General features: G+C 38.9%; 1 protein-coding gene across 1 annotated transcript in view; it reads right to left on the reverse strand.

Annotated features, from left to right (window-relative positions):
• The window catches only part of CENPC (centromere protein C), an 83400-nt gene that overhangs the window by 34830 nt on the left and 29499 nt on the right, over positions 1-19071 (reverse strand). The window contains exon 9 of the mRNA XM_055434281.2: positions 1570-1761. Coding sequence (XP_055290256.2) covers positions 1570-1761 — 192 coding nt within the window. The remainder of the gene's footprint in view (positions 1-1569; positions 1762-19071) is intronic.

The raw sequence follows: 19071 nt of genomic DNA on the forward strand, positions 1-19071 counted from the left end.
TAAGTTTGTTATTCCATCAGATGAAGGAGTTTGGACCAGGTGATCTGTAAGCATTCCTCCACTTCTGTGACTACCTACTTGATCCCAACATGTCTCAGGACTAATACATGTTTCAAGTCTTTTTTGGTAAATTATGGAGCTCAAGCATGCTTATCCCAGCTTTTAAGACTTTTATTAATCCATATAATTATATGTTCATTTACCATAGTAGTTTCCAGCAATCTGGGGCAAAAAGATGAGTTCTCCAAAGCAGTAACAGTAGTATTTAACATTTTAATACTAAATATATGCCATTTAATACTTATAACTTAATGAGGTAGAAGTAATGGTAGTCACATTTTAAAGAGTAAGAAACTAAACAGAGTAATCTACTCAAAGTTTACCTTCAACATTTATCCTCCCACCATCAACCCCACCAACCTACTTCTAAGTGTTGCCACATACTCTGCTTTACCTTTTCACATGATAATGTCCTTGCTTCAATCTAGAGCTAATCCTTTTATTCTGGGGTTCAGTTCAGTTCAGTTGCTCAGTCGTGTCCGACTCTCTGCGACCCCATGAATCACAGCACGCCAGGCCTCCCTGTCCATCACCAACTCCCGGAGTTCACTCAAACTCATGTCCACAGAGTCGGTGATGCCATCCAGCCATCTCATTCTCTGTCGTCCCCTTCTCCTCCCGCCCCCAGCCTTTCCCAGCATCAGTCTTTTCCAGTGAGTCAACTCGTCGCATGAGGTGGCCTAAGTATTGCAGTTTCAGCTTTAGCATCAGTCCTTCCAATGAACATCCAGGATCGATCTCCCTCAGAATGCACTGGTTGGATCTCCTTGCGGTACAAGGGACTCTCAAGAGTCTTCTCCAACACCACAGTTCAAAAGTATCAATTCTTTGGCGATCAGCTTTCTTCACAGTCTAACTCTCACATCCATACATGACCACGGGTAGCCCACACCCATTCCTTGCCTACACAAGGACTGTGATCCTGTACCTTTCTACACAGTCATTTTAAAGAGCAGATGAGCTGATCTAATATCTTGCATATTAAAAAAGAGAGAGAGACATTCTCTTGACCCCACATCTGCCACACCCCTTTATTTTACTGTCTCTTTGGTCTCACTTCCAAACTCCCTTGAACCCACCTCAATCAGAGACGTTTGGTCTCATCATTCTACAAAAATCAATTTTATCAAGGGGATAACAACCTCCATGTTGTCAAAATCACACTGTCAATTCTTAGCTCTCATCTAATTCACGCCATGAGCAGTATTTAAAATAGTTCCTCACCTCATCCAATATATCTATACTGCTGGTCTTCCTTCTATAGAATATAAGTCATATAGCAGCAGCAATTTTTCATTTTTGGTTTTATTTTTCCACAGCTGTATCCCTATACCTAGAATACTGTATATGATAAAGCTTCATGAATATCTTTATAATTAATTGATGTAATATTTCTATTGATGATCCAATTTAATTTTTTCCTCATAAGATTTTTCTCAAGCGAACAGGTATATAAATCAAACACAGAGCCTCTGGTAGAATGAATATGATTTAAATAAAAATACTTACTCTGCTCTGATTTTACCACCCACCAATTAGACGGGCGTCTAGAAATTCTTCGACTTCTTGTGACAGTTGAAGTTAATTCTTCAGGTTCAATTTTGTTCTTCTTGGATCCACTTGAAAAATGCTTCTTTTTGCATGCCTCATCTTTTTTCTGATTCTTTTTATGAGGAACATTGGTGCTACCTTTCTTGTTTCCTAAAATAAAGAATAAAAATAAAAATCTACTGAATTAAAAAATATTCATAAAAACCACAATTAAAAAAACAAACAAAAAAGACCTCTCAATTATAGAAACATCTTAAATTTATCCTATGGACTTCTTTTTTCTTCTATTTTTTAAAAGTCACACATTCTCAAAATCTACAACTTCCTCTCAGCTAAATGCAAACTTTGCACATTGCTTGATAAGCAACATATACTCCTGAGTCAAAAAGAAAAGTATAGTATGTAAAGGAAAAATGAAATATATGACTCCTTCCACTACTTAAGAAAGTCCCACATGAGAAAAGGTTAACCACTACTTTTCTGTTTTAAAATAATTCATGACTTTAGTCAATCTAATTTATGGAAGAGAATACTTAAAGGAAGTTTTCAATCAAGATATATTTCCTACCTGAAGGAAAAAAGAACCTTTCTTTGAATAGAATTTAGAGAGTAAAAAGAATTTAAAACAAGAATGAATATGGAAAACAACAAAGAGTTAAAGGTGTCAATGGTAGTTTCATTTTACTACAAAAGCAGATAGAGAAGAAAAGATCTAACAAGAGGGACAGATGAATTCTAGTTTTGTTTTTGAGACTGACAACCAGGAAGAAGGGGAAATCAGAAATACAGGCTATTTTAATACAAATAGTGCATCTATAATAAAATGTGTACAACCACCAACATGAGTTTAACAATGGAAAAATTTTTTTCCATTAAAACATTAGATGTTATATAATGAAAAATTTTCTTGACCAAGTCAGTCAAGAAACCTGCATTTTTAAGTTTCTGACATAAATATTTCTATGAGATCCAAAGAAATTAAAATCATTATCAAGTAGCAAACGCATATAGTAAATAAACTGCATCAAAGTATATAAGATCAGGGGAAGTGGCCAGATGGCAGAATAGGAAGATCCTGAGCTCACCTCCTCCCATAGGCATACTAAAATTACAACTACTATTTACAGAGCAAATATTGATGAGAACAATTTGAAGGCTAGCAGGAAAGACCATCTACAACTAAAGACATAAAGAGCCACAAGACAGGTAGGAAAGGCAGAGACAAGAGACAATCAAGACCCAGGGTGGGAAACCTACACACAGAAGAATAATTATAATTGCATGGTTCTCCTCAGGGAGCCACACAGGTCTCAGTCCCACACTGGGCTCCCCTGCTTAGGGTTCCCGCATTAGGAAGACAAGACCCCCTAAAGTTTGACTTTGAAGGCTAGTGAGACTTACTTTCAGGAGAATCTGAGGGCTACAGTAAATACAGAAGCCACTCTTAATAGGCAAAGGCATTTTAAAATGTCAAAATCTCAAACACTCCAAGGCCCAAGGCAGAAGCAGTAGTTTGGAAGAAGCCTGGGTCAGAACCGCTTGCTGATCTCAGAGAGCCTCCCAGAGAGGCAGGTAGTAAGTGGAGCTCACTAGGGACCCAAGTGCTGGTTGCAGTCATTGTTCTACCACAAGGACACTGCTGTCGGTGTCCACAATTTTGGATTTTGGGAATATTCTATCTAGCTTATTAGAGCTTCCTAGTAGTCAGTAGTAAAGAACCTGCTTGCCAATGCAGAAGACGTGGGTTCGATTCCTGGGACAGAAAGATCCCCTGGAGAAGGAAATGGTAACCAGTATTGGCAACTCCAGTATTCTTGCCTGGGAAATCCCATGGGCAGAGGAGCCTGAAGGGCTGTAGTCCACAGGCTCACAAAACAGTCAGATATGACATAGCAACTATTAATAAAACAACATCTGGCTTACTAATGCCAGAACCCCCTCCACCCACCAGTAGGTCAGCATCAGTCCTGGGACAACCCAGGCCAAGAAGCCAACTTAGTTGGGACCCAGCCCTAATTATCAGTGGGTCAGCATTAGCCTCTGGACCTCTGGAACCCCACGTCCAACCATCAGGGCTCAGTCCTACCCACCATCAGTCTGACACCAGCTCCAGGAATCCCAGGCCTTGTACCCAGAAATCCCAGGATCCAGCTCTGCCCACCTGTGAATTTACATCAGCTCCAAAACACCCTGGACCTCACAGCCACTGGTGTAAGGAACAGGTCCTGCCCACAAGCAGGCAACATCAACCCCAAGGCACAGCCCTGCCCACCAGCAGACCAACACTAGCTCCCAGACCCCAGACACCACAAGCAGAAACCCGAGGACCTGGCTGAGCCCACCAGCAGCAGGATCCTCCACACTATGCAAGGCCAAAGAACTGAGTAGGGTACAAGCCTTCCTACCAGCACCTTAAATCATCTTTATTACCTATAGCATATAACACTGATATACAAGCTCTCAAATAGACACCAAAATAACAAGTTCAGCTTAAAGCCTATATTTCACTTGGCAATGATATTGATAAAACTGCTACCAAGCATGAAAAATTTTAGATACTACCTAAATTTTGATACTTAAAAGTGGCTCACATCAACTACATGAGCATCACCTGGGATAGACTGTTTAGAACAGAAGCTTGAGTCCCACCCCAGACCCACTAAATCAGTTTATTAATCAATATTTTAACAAGAGCCTCAGTGAATTCAAATGCACATGCAAATATGAAAAACGTTATTCCAGGTGCTTTAGTCATTCTCCCAGTTAAATGTGATTAGGAAGCAGAGGGATAGAGGATAAAATGAGTGAAATTCTGTCATGAAACCTTATAGCAACATCACTCTCTGATTCTATTTTCAGAAAGTTATAGGATTTGGCAATACTTTAAATTCAGAATGAAGAAAACTGATTGATACTAATAAAGAGAACAGATTCGTGCTTATAAAGGAGGGCCTTAATTATACGGTTGCTGTTCAGTTGCTAAGTCATGTCCACCTCTTTGGGACCTCATGGGCTGTAGCACGCCAGGCCTCCCTGTCCTTCACTATCTCCTGGAATTCGCTCAAACTCACGTCCATTGAGTCAGTGATGCCATTCAACTATCTGATCCTCTGCCGCCCACTCTCCTCCTGCCCTTAATCTTTGCCAGCATCAGGGTTTTTTACAATGAGCTGGCTACTGCAATCAGGTTGCCAAAGTTTTGGAGCTTCAGCTTCAGAATCAGTCCCTCCAATGAATATTCAGGGCTGATTTCCTTGAAGACTGACTGGTTTGATCTCCTTGCTGTCCAAAGAACTCTCCAAGAGTCTTTTCCAGCACCAGAGTTAAAAAGCATCAATTCTTTGGGGCTTAGCTTCTTTATGGTCCAACTCACATCCATACATGACTACTGGAAAAATCATAGATTTGCCTAGATGGACCATTGTCAGCAAAGTGATGTCTCTGCTTTATAATACACTTAAAATATGATTAAAATTTGTCATATCTTTTCTTCCAAGGAGCAAGCATCTTTTAATTTTGTGGCTCCACAGTGATTTGGGAGTCCAAGAAAATAAAATCTGCCACCATTTCCACTTTTGCCCCATCTATTTGCCATGAAAGTGATGGCACTGGATGCCATGATCTTAGTTTTTTGAATGTTGAGTTTTAACCCAGGTTTTTCACTCTCCTCTTTCACCCTCATCAAGAGTTTCTTTAGTTCCTCTTCACTTTCTGCCATTAGAGTGGTATCATCTGCATATCTGACCTTGTTGGTATTTCTCCCAGCAATATTGATTCCAGCTTGGGATTCATCTAGCTTGGCATTTTGCACGATGTACTCTGCACACAAGTTAAAAAGGTACACTGACAGTATACAATCTTGACGCACTCCTTTCTCAATCTGGAACCAGTCCAAGGCTCCAGGTGCGGTTCTGACTTGTTTCTTGACCTGCATACAGGTTTCTCAGGTAGCAGGTAAGATGGTCTGGTATTCCCATCTCTTTAAGAATTTTCCATTTTGCTGTGATACACACTAAGGCTTTAGTGTAGTCAATGAAGCAGAAGTAGATGTTTTTCTGGAACTCCCTTGCTTTTTCTATGTTCCCATTTGTTGTAGTCGCTCTGTTGTGTCCGACTCTTTGCGAGCCCATGGACTGCAGCATGCCAGGCTTCCCAGTCCTTCACCATCTCCTGGAGCTTGCTCAAACTTATGCCCATTGAGTCAGTGATGCCATCCAACCATTTCGTCCTCTACCATTCCCTCCTCCTCCTGCCTTCAATCTTTCCCAGTATCAGTCTTTTTCAATGAGTTGGCTCTTCTCATCAGGTGGCCAAAGTACTGGAGCATCAGCTTCAGCATGAATCCTTCCAATGAATATTCAGGGTTATTTCCTTTAGGATTGACTAATTTGATCTCCTGGCAGTCCAAGGGGCTCTCAAGAGTCTTCTCCAGCACCACAGTTCAAAGGCATCAATTCTTCAGTGCTCAGCCTTTTTTATAGTTCATCTCTCATGCCCATACATGACTACTGGAAACCACAGCTTTCATTATGTGGACCTGGATGTTGGTAATTTATCTCTGGTTCTTCTACCTTTACTAAATCCAGCTTGTACAACAGGAAGGTCTCGTATTACATACTGTTGAAGCCTAACCTGAAGGATTTTGGGCATTACCTTGCTGGCATGTGAAATGAGCACAAGTCTATGGCAATTTGAACATTCTTTGGCATGGCCTTTCTTTGAGATTGGAATGAAATCTGATCTCTTCCAGTCCTGTGGCCATTGCTGATTTTCCAAATTTGATGGCATACTGACTGCAGCAGTTTATCATCATCATCATCTTTTAGCAACTAAAATAGCTCAGCTGGAATTCCATCACCTCCCCTAGCTTTGTTCATAATAATGCTTCCTAAGGCCCACTTGACTTCACTTGACTCCACACTCCAAGACGTCTGGCTCTAGGTGAGTGACCACACCATCATGGTTTTCTGGGTCATTAAGACCTTTTTTGTATAGTTCTTCTATGTATTCTTGCCACCTCTTCTTAATCTCTTCTCCTTATGTTTGGTCCTTGCCACTTCTGTATTTACACTGTTCTGTAATTATACTGGATCAGGCACAAAAATTTTTATTAAAAAAAAAATAGAATCTAATGTACCAATATTGTGCTTAATAAGAGTATCAACCAATACTTTCAAGATGATGAGAACAGGAAACACTATAAGCTACCACAAAGTAAAAACTTGTAAATAAATAACATCTTTTAGGGAGTAGATATAGAAAATAATAAAGAGTCAATTTACAAAACACCAAAACAAGAATGAGAACTTTCAACATAGTTGCCACTACTAGTTTGAAAAATTACTTCCACAACAGCAAGAATTTTAACTGATGAGCTTCATTTTCAAGCCCCCAAGATTTCCATCCACATCCCTCTTCTCTAACTCCTTTTATTTATGCCTTTCCTTCTTGTTTTTCCCTTATGCTTCTCAAAAATATCCTCAGGAACTGCTTCAATAAATGACAGGTGCTCATGATGACAAAGATTATTGTCCATATTCATTGAATTGATTCAAAAAAAGAAAAAACACCCATGTGAACAATGATTTAAAATAAAAGAATATGAAAAGGAAAATGCTACCATCAAAGATTTATTCAGACAATGATACAAAAGAAAAATCATATAAAGTAAAGAAACCAATTAAGAACACCATTTCGGAATCCAGCTCCAGATCAAGAAAGATTAGAGAATGAATGACATAAAAAGAAACGTATACAAAACATTAAGCTGATACATGAAACATCTGGTAATATGAAAAGAGGTGACTTAGAACTGTGGGGACACAAGTCATAAGCAGGGCAAAAGCTAGGGGAAAAAAGTGACTACCGTAGAAAATTTTTATGTACAGGAATAGGACTCTGAAGATGGGGTGTTCAGTTACACATAGCAAGAGTATTCATCCAAAATAGAGCAATATTTCTGTCACTGCTGATAATATAATCCAGTGAGCCACAGAAATGCTATGGCAAAGTGGTTTTAGGAACAGGAAAGACACAGTTCCTATTCTTCTGGAGCATTCAGTCCAGGCTCTAGAGTACAAGACAAATTCAGCATTTTCTTATTATGTTTGAAAATGAAGAGTGCTTTGGAGCAGATGTAGGAACATACAGGGTAAGTGATAATAATCAAGGAAAGTAATAGTTAAACTTAGTACACAGCTTGGTAGGAAACCCAAAGTATATTTTATTTTCTAAGTAAAAGGAAGAGCACACAAAAAGGCCCACAGTTGAGAAAGTGGTCTGTTCATAGACCTGGAAAAAATTTATTATAAACCAGCCCAGGAGACAAATCTGGAGAGGAAAGAAAAGCAAGCGTATGTGCATAAAATGCTAAAATAATCTAAGAGATTAATGCAACTTGGCCAAGGAGGGTAGCAGTAGCAATGGAGGGAGAAAATAGATTTGAAAGCTACTAAGGAAAAGGTCAAAAGACTTATTGACTTTATACAGTATGATGGGTAAAGAAAACAGGAGTTAAAGATGAATCAGATTTCTTTCTTATTATGACTCTGTTTCTGAAGATACTGAAAACTGGCAGAGGAAGAAGTTGGGAGGAATTTAGTTTTCAATATATCGAGTTTGAGAAGCCTGTGGGACAACAAAAGTAGAAAAGTTAATTTGCTTAATCCAAATCATCAATTTAGGCATCACAATTATGTCAAGTGCCTTGTGAATCAAAGGAAAATTATTTTCAGAATTAGAATTATCTCCATATTTTTAGTCTTTGAAAACAATATGGTTGGTAGAATAATGACTTCCTAAAGATTCACCTGCCCTAATCACAAAATCTGTGAAAATGTGACATTGCATGGCAAGAAAGTTTAGAGACATGATTAAGGTAATAAACCTTAAAATAAGGAGATTATCCTGAATTATTCCAGTTGTTTGAATCCAATTACAATGAGAAGGCTAGCATTGCTGGTTTTGAGACCATAAGAGGACAGCCATAATTTAAAGAATACAGGCAATTTCAGGAAGGTAGAAAAATCAAGGCAACAGATCCTCTTCTAGAACAACCAAAAACGAACAAAAACCTTGTAAACACATGGATTTTGACCCAGTAAAATCCATTTCAGACTCCTGACTCACAGAATGGGAAGATAATATATGTTGTTTTAAACCACTAAGTATGTAGTAAGTTGTTATGAGAGCAAAAGAAAATTAATTCAGAATGCTATATTAATTAACCATCTAGATAAATACAAGTTTTCTATACACTAAAACTAGTGTACAAAATATAGCAGATACTCAATACAGGTTTAACATTTATAACTTAAGAGAGTATCGTGCAAGTACACTTTCTTGATGCAATGTTTTTTACTAAGAAATTATAAATATGCACCTTTCAAATTTTGTGAATTCATATTCTACTAGTTTTAAGAAATACGCTTTCTTGTAATGTTAACTATCACCCTCAGTTTAGTCAGATTCTCCATATAGTGTTTTCTTAAACGACCAAATGTTGATTAGAAACTGAAGGAAACAAAGAATAATTCCAATAAAAAGGATATGGGGTACAGGTCTAACATTTATAAGAGATCCATTAAATAAGTCATTTTTCCTTCTATTGTAAAAAGAACTTGTCAAACATGCAAAAGCATATATAGGCAAAACTAAAGTCTGACAACTATTATTTCAGGTGATATAAAGTCTATGTTATAGACAATACAAAAAGAAAGCTAAAATAATTGAGTGTATGCATGAGCTCAGTCATGTCCAACTCTTTGCAACCCCAGGGACTGTAGCCCACCAGGCTTGGGGATTTCCCACGTAAGAATACTGGAGTGGTTTGTCATGCCCTCTTCCAGGGGATCTTCCTGGCCCAGGGATGGAACCCTTGTATCCTGCACTGACAGGCCGAGTCTTTACCACTGAACCACCAGTGATAACTACATTAAAGAGGATTTTTTAAAAAAAAGATTAGCAAAAATATTGGGCTTTTAATATACTCTCTCTTTCCTCTATATTAGCAATAGAGTACAGAAAATTCAGGAACAAAAACAATTCCACTTAAGCATTAAAAATTTTCACCTTTTCAAAACTTTTTGATGTAACAAAAAATATGGGCTCTAGGTTGAGACAGATCTTAAGACTAATATTTAACTTGAGTGTTATCTCTTATTGGATAGGATTGTCAAGGATTAAGTTGTATTTCACACACATAAAGTGCAAATAAATCTGGTAAGTCCATTAACTATTCTGGAGAAAGTTCTTTCTGTAAGAAATACCTTTTATCTCTATTACGGAAAAACTGATACACTTCATCCATTTATGATCAAAACTCTTCAAAAAAGTGGGCACAAAGGGAACATACCTCAGCATAATAAAGGCCATATATGACACATATGACAAGACACAGGTATCATCATACTCAATGGTAAAAAGCTGAAAACATTCTCTAAGGCCAGGAAACAGTTCCAGAAAAACATCTACTTCTGCTTCACTGACTACACTAAAGCCTTAGTGTGTATCACAGCAAAATGGAAAATTCTTAAAGAGATGGGAATACCAGACCATCTTACCTGCTACCTGAGAAACCTGTATGCAGGTCAAGAAACAAGTCAGAACCGCACCTGGAGCCTTGGACTGGTTCCAGATTGAGAAAGGAGTGCGTCAAGATTGTATACTGTCAGTGTACCTTTTTAACTTGTGTGCAGAGTACATCGTGCAAAATGCCAAGCTAGATGAATCCCAAGCTGGAATCAATATTGCTGGGAGAAATACCAACAAGGTCAGATATGCAGATGATACCACTCTAATGGCAGAAAGTGAAGAGGAACTAAAGAAACTCTTGATGAGGGTGAAAGAGGAGAGTGAAAAACCTGGGTTAAAACTCAACATTCAAAAAACTAAGATCATGGCATCCAGTGCCATCACTTTCATGGCAAATAGATGGGGCAAAAGTGGAAATGGTGGCAGATTTTATTTTCTTGGACTCCCAAATCACTGTGGAGCCACAAAATTAAAAGATGCTTGCTCCTTGGAAGAAAAGATATGACAAATTTTAATCATATTTTAAGTGTATTATAAAGCAGAGACATCACTTTGCTGACAATGGTCCATCTAGGCAAATCTATGATTTTTCCAGTAGTCATGTATGGATGTGAGTTGGACCATAAAGAAGCTAAGCCCCAAAGAATTGATGCTTTTTAACTCTGGTGCTGGAAAAGACTCTTGGAGAGTTCTTTGGACAGCAAGGAGATCAAACCAGTCAGTCTTCAAGGAAATCAGCCCTGAATATTCATTGGAGGGACTGATTCTGAAGCTGAAGCTCCAAAACTTTGGCAACCTGATTGCAGTAGCCAGCTCATTGTAAAAGACCCTGAAGCACTGATTTTTTCTTTCTTGAAACACAGAATTTTATTTAGAAACTGTTTAAAGTAGAAAAACTCCCTGTCAAGAAAGACCAGGTGGAAAATGGGTTCCCAATAAAATGGAATTTTAGGAAAACGAAAGTCTAAAAGGCCACGAAAGAAAAATAACACCACTGTTATTTGAACAATGGCTAGATTTTTTGGCACTGTTATTCAGTGAATCTGAGTTTTCCTCTGAATTCCACACAGAGCATGTACTACACAACAGTTTTATCATAAAATACCTGCTTGCTACACAACATTTAAGAACAAGCTACCACCAGAAACAAATCAATACAAATACATCAGGGGCTAAACAATCTCAGCAGTGGGTAACACAAATTTGTAGAATTCTGCCAATTAAAGGAACTGAGTCAGCTATGAGCAAAGTAAATGAGGGAGTTAAGGAATAAAATGTTTTAAATATTAATAATTAATTCAGACGTGGTATCATATTTTCTGCAAAATAAAATCAACATTTGGTAACATGCTAACATTCTTATCTCCAAAGAGATTAGTGTACTGGCAAAGTATTCTGATAAAAGTGGAGGGCTGTGGGCAGCAGGTACCAAAAACACCCAGTCTTACAGATCCCAAGAGAGCACTGGCCTTCACTGATCACTCCCTTTGCCAGAGGTCCAGAAAGAACACGCGGCATGATCAACTACCACTGAACTTTCACTCTAAGTAGCAAATTTTAAGTAGCCAAAGAGGAGTCCCCAGTGGGCAAGGGGAGCAGAGAAGAGAAACATGTTAAATGTAAACTTAAAAGAGAGTAAAACGGGACACAATCCTCATTCAAATCCCAGAGATGCAGGCAAGTCCCCAAAAGTAGATGTTAGGTTTAAAAACTGGACACATCTCCCCCCAACCCCCCTCCAAAAAAAATGATACATAGAATTATCAGGGATAACTGGAAAAATCACCAGAGAAATGCTCAATGAAAATCAAGCTCTTTGAACGAAATGTCTCAGGTCTGAAACACATCCTATATTCATCCAGGCAACAAAGGCTCCAGCCAAAGCATGGATTTTTAAGCTACAAGAATAAAACTTCAGTTCAGTTCAGTTCAGTCACTCAGTTGTGTCCGACTCTTTGAGACCCCAGGAATCACAGCACGCCAGGCCTTCCTGTCCATCACCAACTCCCGGAGTTCACTCAAACTCATGTCCATCGAGTCGGTGATGCCATCCAGCCATCTCATTCTCTGTCGTCCCCTTCTCCTCCTGCCCCCAATCCCTCCCAGCATCAGTATTTTCCAGTGAGTCAACTCTTCGCATGAGGTGGCCAAAGTATTGGAGTTTCTGGCAAAAAAAGTATTGACTGTAATGATTCTTATTTTGATTAATAAAGATGTGTTTGAGGTTTGTTGTAATGATTTAAAATCCACAGTCCAAAACTGCAATTATGTTTGCACCAACCTAATACACATGGAAAATCCTAAAGATGCTACTGGAAAATTATGAGAAGTCTTCAGTGAAAAACAAAATTTGCAGGATACAAAATTAACATACAAATCTGCTGCATTTCTATACACTAACAACAAAATTTTAGAAAGAGAAATTAAGGACAATCCCATTCACCACGGCATCAAATATAAAATACTTAAACCACTTAAGGAGGCAGAAGACCTGTACTCCGAAACTACAAGACACCGACAAAAGAAATCAAAGATGACACAAACAGATGGAAAGATACATCATGTTCTTGAAATGGAAAATTCAGATCTCTCACAATGACTATACTACCCAAGCAATCTATAGATTCAATACAATCCCTATTAAATCACCAATGGCATCCTTTGCAGAACTAGAACAAAAACACTTTAAATTTGCATGGAAACACAGAAGACTGTGAACAGGCAAAACAATCTTGAAAAAGAAATACGGAGCTGGAGGAATCAGTTACCCTGACTTCAGATTATACTACAAAGCTACAGCAATCGAAAAAGTATGGTACTGAAACAAAAACAGACATACAGACCAATGGATCAGGACAGAAATTCTAGAAATAAACTCATGTTCCTATGGTCAATTAATGTACGACAAAGGAGACAAGAATATACGGTAAAAAAAAAAAAAAAAAAAAGACACTCTCTTGAATAAGTGGTGCTGGGAAAACTGGACAGCCACATGTAAAAGAATGAAATTAGAACATTCTCTAACACTACACCCAAAAATAAACTTAAAATAGAATACAGATCTAAATGTAAGACCTGATACTATAAAACTGCTAGAGGAAAACATAGGCAAGACACTCTTTCACAAAAATTACAGCAGTATCTTCTTAGATTCACCTCCCAGGGTAATGAAAATAAAAACAAAAATAAACAAACGTGACCTAATTAAACTTAAATGATTTTGCACAGTAAAAGGGAAGACATATACAAAATGAAAAGACAACTCACAGAAGGGAAGGAAATATTCACAAATGAAGTGAACAATAAGAGATTCATTTCCAAATAGCTCATACAGCTTAATATAAGAAAAAACAAAAACACCCAAAAGAAAAATGAGCATAAGATCTAAATAGACATTTCTCCACGGAGACATACAGATGAAAAGAAAAGATGTTCAATATTGCTAATTATTTGAGAAGTGCAAATGAAAACTACAAGGAAGTATCACCTCATACCGGTCAGAAGGGCCATCATCAAAGGTCTACAAATAATAAATGATGGAGAGGAAGTAGAGGGAAAAGAACCCTCCTATACTGTTGCTCAGAATGTAAACTGGTACACCCACTGTAGAGTACAATATGATAGTTCCTTAAAAAACTAACAATAGGATAAGCCCTGCGACAAGAGGGCAAAGAGTGAGATGAAACATGTGCACACAAACCCCACAATGCAGAGAATGGGCAGGGGGACCCAGAACAAGTCCACACTAGCTATGCAATGCAGCATGAGGGCCCCGGAAGCCGAGAGAAGTGCACACAAACCTCTCAATGCAAAGGGCGGGCCAGGGAGCCAAGACAAATGCACACAAGACCCATGAAGCAAAGGGCAAACCAGGGGAGCCAAAACAGGTGCACACAAGCCCCGCAACATGGAGGGAGGGTCTTGGGAACCGAGACAAGTACACACAAGCCCTGTGACACAGAGGTTGAGTTCAGGGGGCTGAGGGAAGCCCACACAAGTCTCTGTGATGCAGAGGGCACAAGAAGAGATCCACACAAGCCCCTGCCTAGCAAGCTTTGGCCAGCAGTGCAGGGCAGGACAGGGGAATGATCCCAGGGATAAGCAAGGGGCTGGTGGGAGTGAAGATATCCTGAGAGAGCCAATTTAAGTGGCTGCAGAAATAGACACATCTAACACTTCCCTCATAGCTCACTCGGTAAAGAATCTGCCTGCATTGCAGGAGACTTAGGTTCTACCCCTGGGTCAGGAAACTCTCCTGGAAAAGGAAATGGCAACCAACTCCAGTATCCCTGCCTGGAAAATCCCATAAACAGAGGAGCCTGATAGGCTACAGTCCATGGAGTTGCAAAGAGTCAGGCATGACTAAGCAACTAACACACACACAACACTGCCAAAGCCAGAAGGACTGCCCAAAAGGTATATTGAACCCACAGACACTCCAAAACCTACTAATCTACACTGCACTGCCCTTCAGAGATGAGATCCAGTTCCATCAACCAGAACACAGGCACAAGCTCCCCTAACCAGGAAAACACCACAGGACACTAACCCAATCCCATCCACAGGGGTAGACTCCATAACCAAAGAGAATTACGACCTTGAAAACCTTTTTTTTTTTCCTTATAAATCACACTGTTTATTCCCCCTACATATTTCCACCTTCACATTAGCCTTCTGTGGTGCTATGGAGCTTTCCTCTTTACTTTTCTAGTCCTAAAAAACAAAATCATTTTAAGATTTTTTTTTCTCTTTTTCACCCTCTTTTTTAAGGAGTTTTTTCACTTTGTTTTTTATATACTCAACTGCTTTTCCAATAGTTCTTTACTGGCTATCAGTTCAGTTCAGTCTCTCAGTCATGTCCGACTCTTTGCGACCACATGAATCACAGCACGCCAGGCCTCCCTGTCCATCACCAACTCCCGGAGTTCACTCACACTCATGTCCATCGAGTCGGTGATGCCATCCAGCCATCTCATTCTCTGTCGTCCACACAACTGCACTCATCTCACACGCTAGTAAAGTCATGCTCAAAATTCTCCAAGCCAGGCTTCAGCAATATGTGAACCGTGAACTCCCAGATGTTCAAGCAGGTTTTAGAAAAGGCACAGGCACCAGAGATCAAATTGCCAACATCCGCTGGATCATGGAGAAAGCAAGAGAGTTCCAGAAAAACATCTATTTCTGCTTCAGTGACTATGCCAAAGCCTTTGACTGTGTGGATCACAATAAACTGTGGAAAATTCTGAAAGAGATGGGAATACCAGACCACCTGACCTGCCTCTTGAGAAACCTGTATGCAGGTCAGGAAGCAACAGTCAGAACTGGACATGGAACAACGGACTGGTTCCAAATAGGAAAAGGAGTACATCAAGGCTGTATATTGTCACCCTGCTTATTTACTGGCTATATCTATTTCCAAATATACATATAAATCTTCTGCACATATATCTATTGATCACTGCTTTTCTACTTTTTCTGTCACTCTTTTTTTTTTTAACTTCTTTTCCACCCCCTCCTTTTCTCTTTTACTTCCCTTCTCGTCTTTTTTCTTTCTCCCTGTTTTCCTTCACTATTTCTTTTTGCACCATGTATGTTGAATTACTGAGTTCTCCTTGTTATAGTTCCCAGTTGGCCCTCTGCTCATGCAGTTTTCCAGACTGAGCATTACCTAGCTCTGCTTTTAATTGGCTGATATCACTTTTGACTTTCCGTGTTCACCAAGTCAATCTCCTGTACTCTTTTCTTTAGAACACGTTGGTTATAACTGTATGTGTGGAAGTAGGTGTATATGTCCCATTATCTCTGTAATTATATTTGATCCGCTTGATCTCCTCCAAATAGAACACAGGCACAAGTCACCCCTAACAAGAAATCAACACAAAACCCCAACCAACATTTCCCTCCAAGGGCAAAAATCAAAAGGAAGAAGTAATACAACCCTAAAGCCTGGGAAAAAGAGACCTCATGAAGCAAGTTAGAAAAAAAGACAAAAAGAGAATACAGCACAAATGAAACATCAAGGTAAAACGCACAACAACAAATAAAGAAGAAATAAGCAATCTTCTTGAAAGAGAATTCAAAATAATGATAGCAAAGATGCTCTGAAGACTTGAAAATAGAATGGATAAAATACAAGAACATTTAACACAGTTAATACAGTCACCCAGGACATAGAAGAAATAAAAAATAAGCACACAGATGAATAAGACAATTCACGTCAGTTCAGTTCAGTCGCTCAGTCGTGTCCGACTCTTTGCAACCCCACCCAGAGCACTCCAGGCCTCCCTGTCCATCACCAACTCCCGGAGTTCACTCAAAGTCATGTGCATTGAGTCGGTGTTGCCATCCAGCCATCTCATTCTCTGTCGTTCCCTTCTCCTCCCGCCCCCAATCCTTCCCAGCATCAGGGTCATTTGAAATGAGTCAACTCTTCACATAAGGTGGCTAATGTATTGGAGTTTCAGCTTCAGCATCAGTCCTTCCAATGAACACCAAGGATTGATCTCCTCCAGAATGGACTGGTTGGATCTCCTTGCAGTCCAAGGGACTCTCAAGAGTCTTCTCCAACACCACAGTTCAAAAGCATCAATTCTTCGGCGATCAGCTTTCTTCCCAGTCCAATTCTCACATCCATACATGACCACTGGAAAAACCATAGCCTTGACTAGATGGACCTTGGTTGGCAAAGTAATGTCTCTGCTTTTTAATATGATATCTAGGTTGGTCATAACTTTCCTTCCAAGGAGTAAGCATCTTTTAATTTCATGGCTGCAATCAGCATCTGCAGTGATTTTGGAGCCCCAAAAAATAGTCTGACACTGTTTCCACTGTTTTTCCATCTATTTCCCATGAAGTGATGGGACCAGATGCCATGATCTTAGTTTTTTGAATGTTGAGCTTTAAGCCAACTTTTTCACTCTCCTCTTTCATCAATAAGCTTTTTAGTTCCTCTTCACTTTCTGCCATAAGGGTGGTGTCATCTGCATATCTGAGTTTATTGATATTTCTCCCGGCAATCTCGATTCCAGCTTGTGAAAAATACCTTCCTCTAGAAGGAACCAATAGCAGAATAACTGAGGCAGAGGAACGAGTAAGTGAGATGGAGGATAGAATGGTGCAAATAACTGCTGAAGTGCAGAATAAAGGGAAAGGCATGAAAAGAACTGAGGATATCATCAGAGACCTTTGAGACAATAGTAAACGTACCAATTTCCGAGTTATAGGGGTCACAGAAGAAGAAAAAAAGAAGGCACTGAGAAAATTTTTGAAGAAATTATAGTATGCAGGTTAAGAAGTAACAGTTAAGTAGTATAACTTAAGTTATACTAAAGTTATATAAGTAGTAGTATAACTGCGTAACAATATAGTATGCTGTTAAGAAGTAAAATCAGACATGGACCAATGGACTGGTTCCAAATTGGGAAAGGAATACGTCAAAGCTGTATATTGTCACCCTGCTTAGCTTATTTAAACAGAAAGCAAAGAGGAACTTAGGAGCCTCTTGATGAAAGTGAAAGAAGAGAGTGAAAAAGCGGACTTAAAACTCAACATTCAAAAAATGAAGATCATGGCATCTGGTCCCATAACTTCACAGTCCCATCACTTCATGGAAAATAGATAGGAAGACAATGGAAACAGTGAGAGACTTTCTTTTCTTGGGCTCCAAAATCACTGCAGGTGGTGACTGCAGCCATGAAATTAGAAGACGCTTACTCTTTGGAAGGAAAGTTATGACCAACCTAGATAGCATATTAAAAAGCAGACACATTACTTTGCTGACAAAAGTCAGTCTAGTCAAAGCCATGTCTTTTCTAGCAGTCATGGAAGGATGTGAGAGTTGGACTATAAAGAAAGCTGAGCACCGAAGAATTGATGTTTTTGAACTGTGGTGTTGGAGAAGACTCTTGAGAGTCCCTTGAAAGTCAAAAGAAAGCTGGAGTGAATGGAAACCAAAAGAAAGCTACTTATTTCAGACAAAATAAGACTTTAAAGAATATTATCAGAGACAAAGAAGGATACTACATAATGATCAAGTGATCAATCCAAGAAGAAGATATAATTTTAAATATTTATGCACCCAACGTAGGAGCACCTCAATACATAAAGCAAACACTAACAGGCATAAGAGGGGAAAGTGACAGTAACACCACAGTAGGGGACTTAAAAAACCCACTTACACCAACAGACAGATCATCAAAACAGAGAATCAAGAAGGAAACACAAACCTTAAATGAAACATTAGACCAAATGGACCTCACTGTATCTTCAGAACTTTCCATCCAAATGCAGAATAATACACTTTTCAAGTGCACATGGAACATTCTCCAGGACAGATCACATATTGGGTCACAAATCAAGCCTCAGTAAATTTAAGAAAATTGAAATTGTATCAAGTATCTTCTCTGACCACAAAGGTATGAGACTAGATATCAACTACAGGAAGAAAACTGCAAAAAACACAAACTCATGGAGATTAAACAAGACATTAATAAATAATGAAGAGGTTACTGAAAATAAGAAAGGGAATCAAAAGATTACTAGAAACAAATGACAGTGAAAACATGACAACCCAAAACCTATGGGATTCAGCAAAAGCAGTTCTAAGAGGGAAGTTTATAGCGATACAATCATATCTCAAGAAACAAAAGCACTGAATAGACAACCTAAATCTACTTCTAAAGCAGCTGGAAAATGAAAAACAAAAATACCCCAAAGTCAACAGAAGGAAAGGGATCATAAAGATCTGAGCAGAAATAAATGAAAAAGAAATGAAGGAAACAATAGCAAGGATCAATAAAACTAAGAGCTGGTTCTTCAAGAAGATAAAACTGACAAACCACTAGCTAGACTCATCAAGCAAAATAGGGAGAAAAATCAAATCAACAAAATTAAAAATGAAAAAGGAGAGGTTACAACAGATAACACAGA

Source organism: Moschus berezovskii, chromosome 5, assembly GCF_049115385.1.
Source record: "Moschus berezovskii isolate FMDL1 chromosome 5, NW_MosBer_1.0, whole genome shotgun sequence".
NCBI classification, from domain to species: domain Eukaryota; kingdom Metazoa; phylum Chordata; class Mammalia; order Artiodactyla; family Moschidae; genus Moschus; species Moschus berezovskii.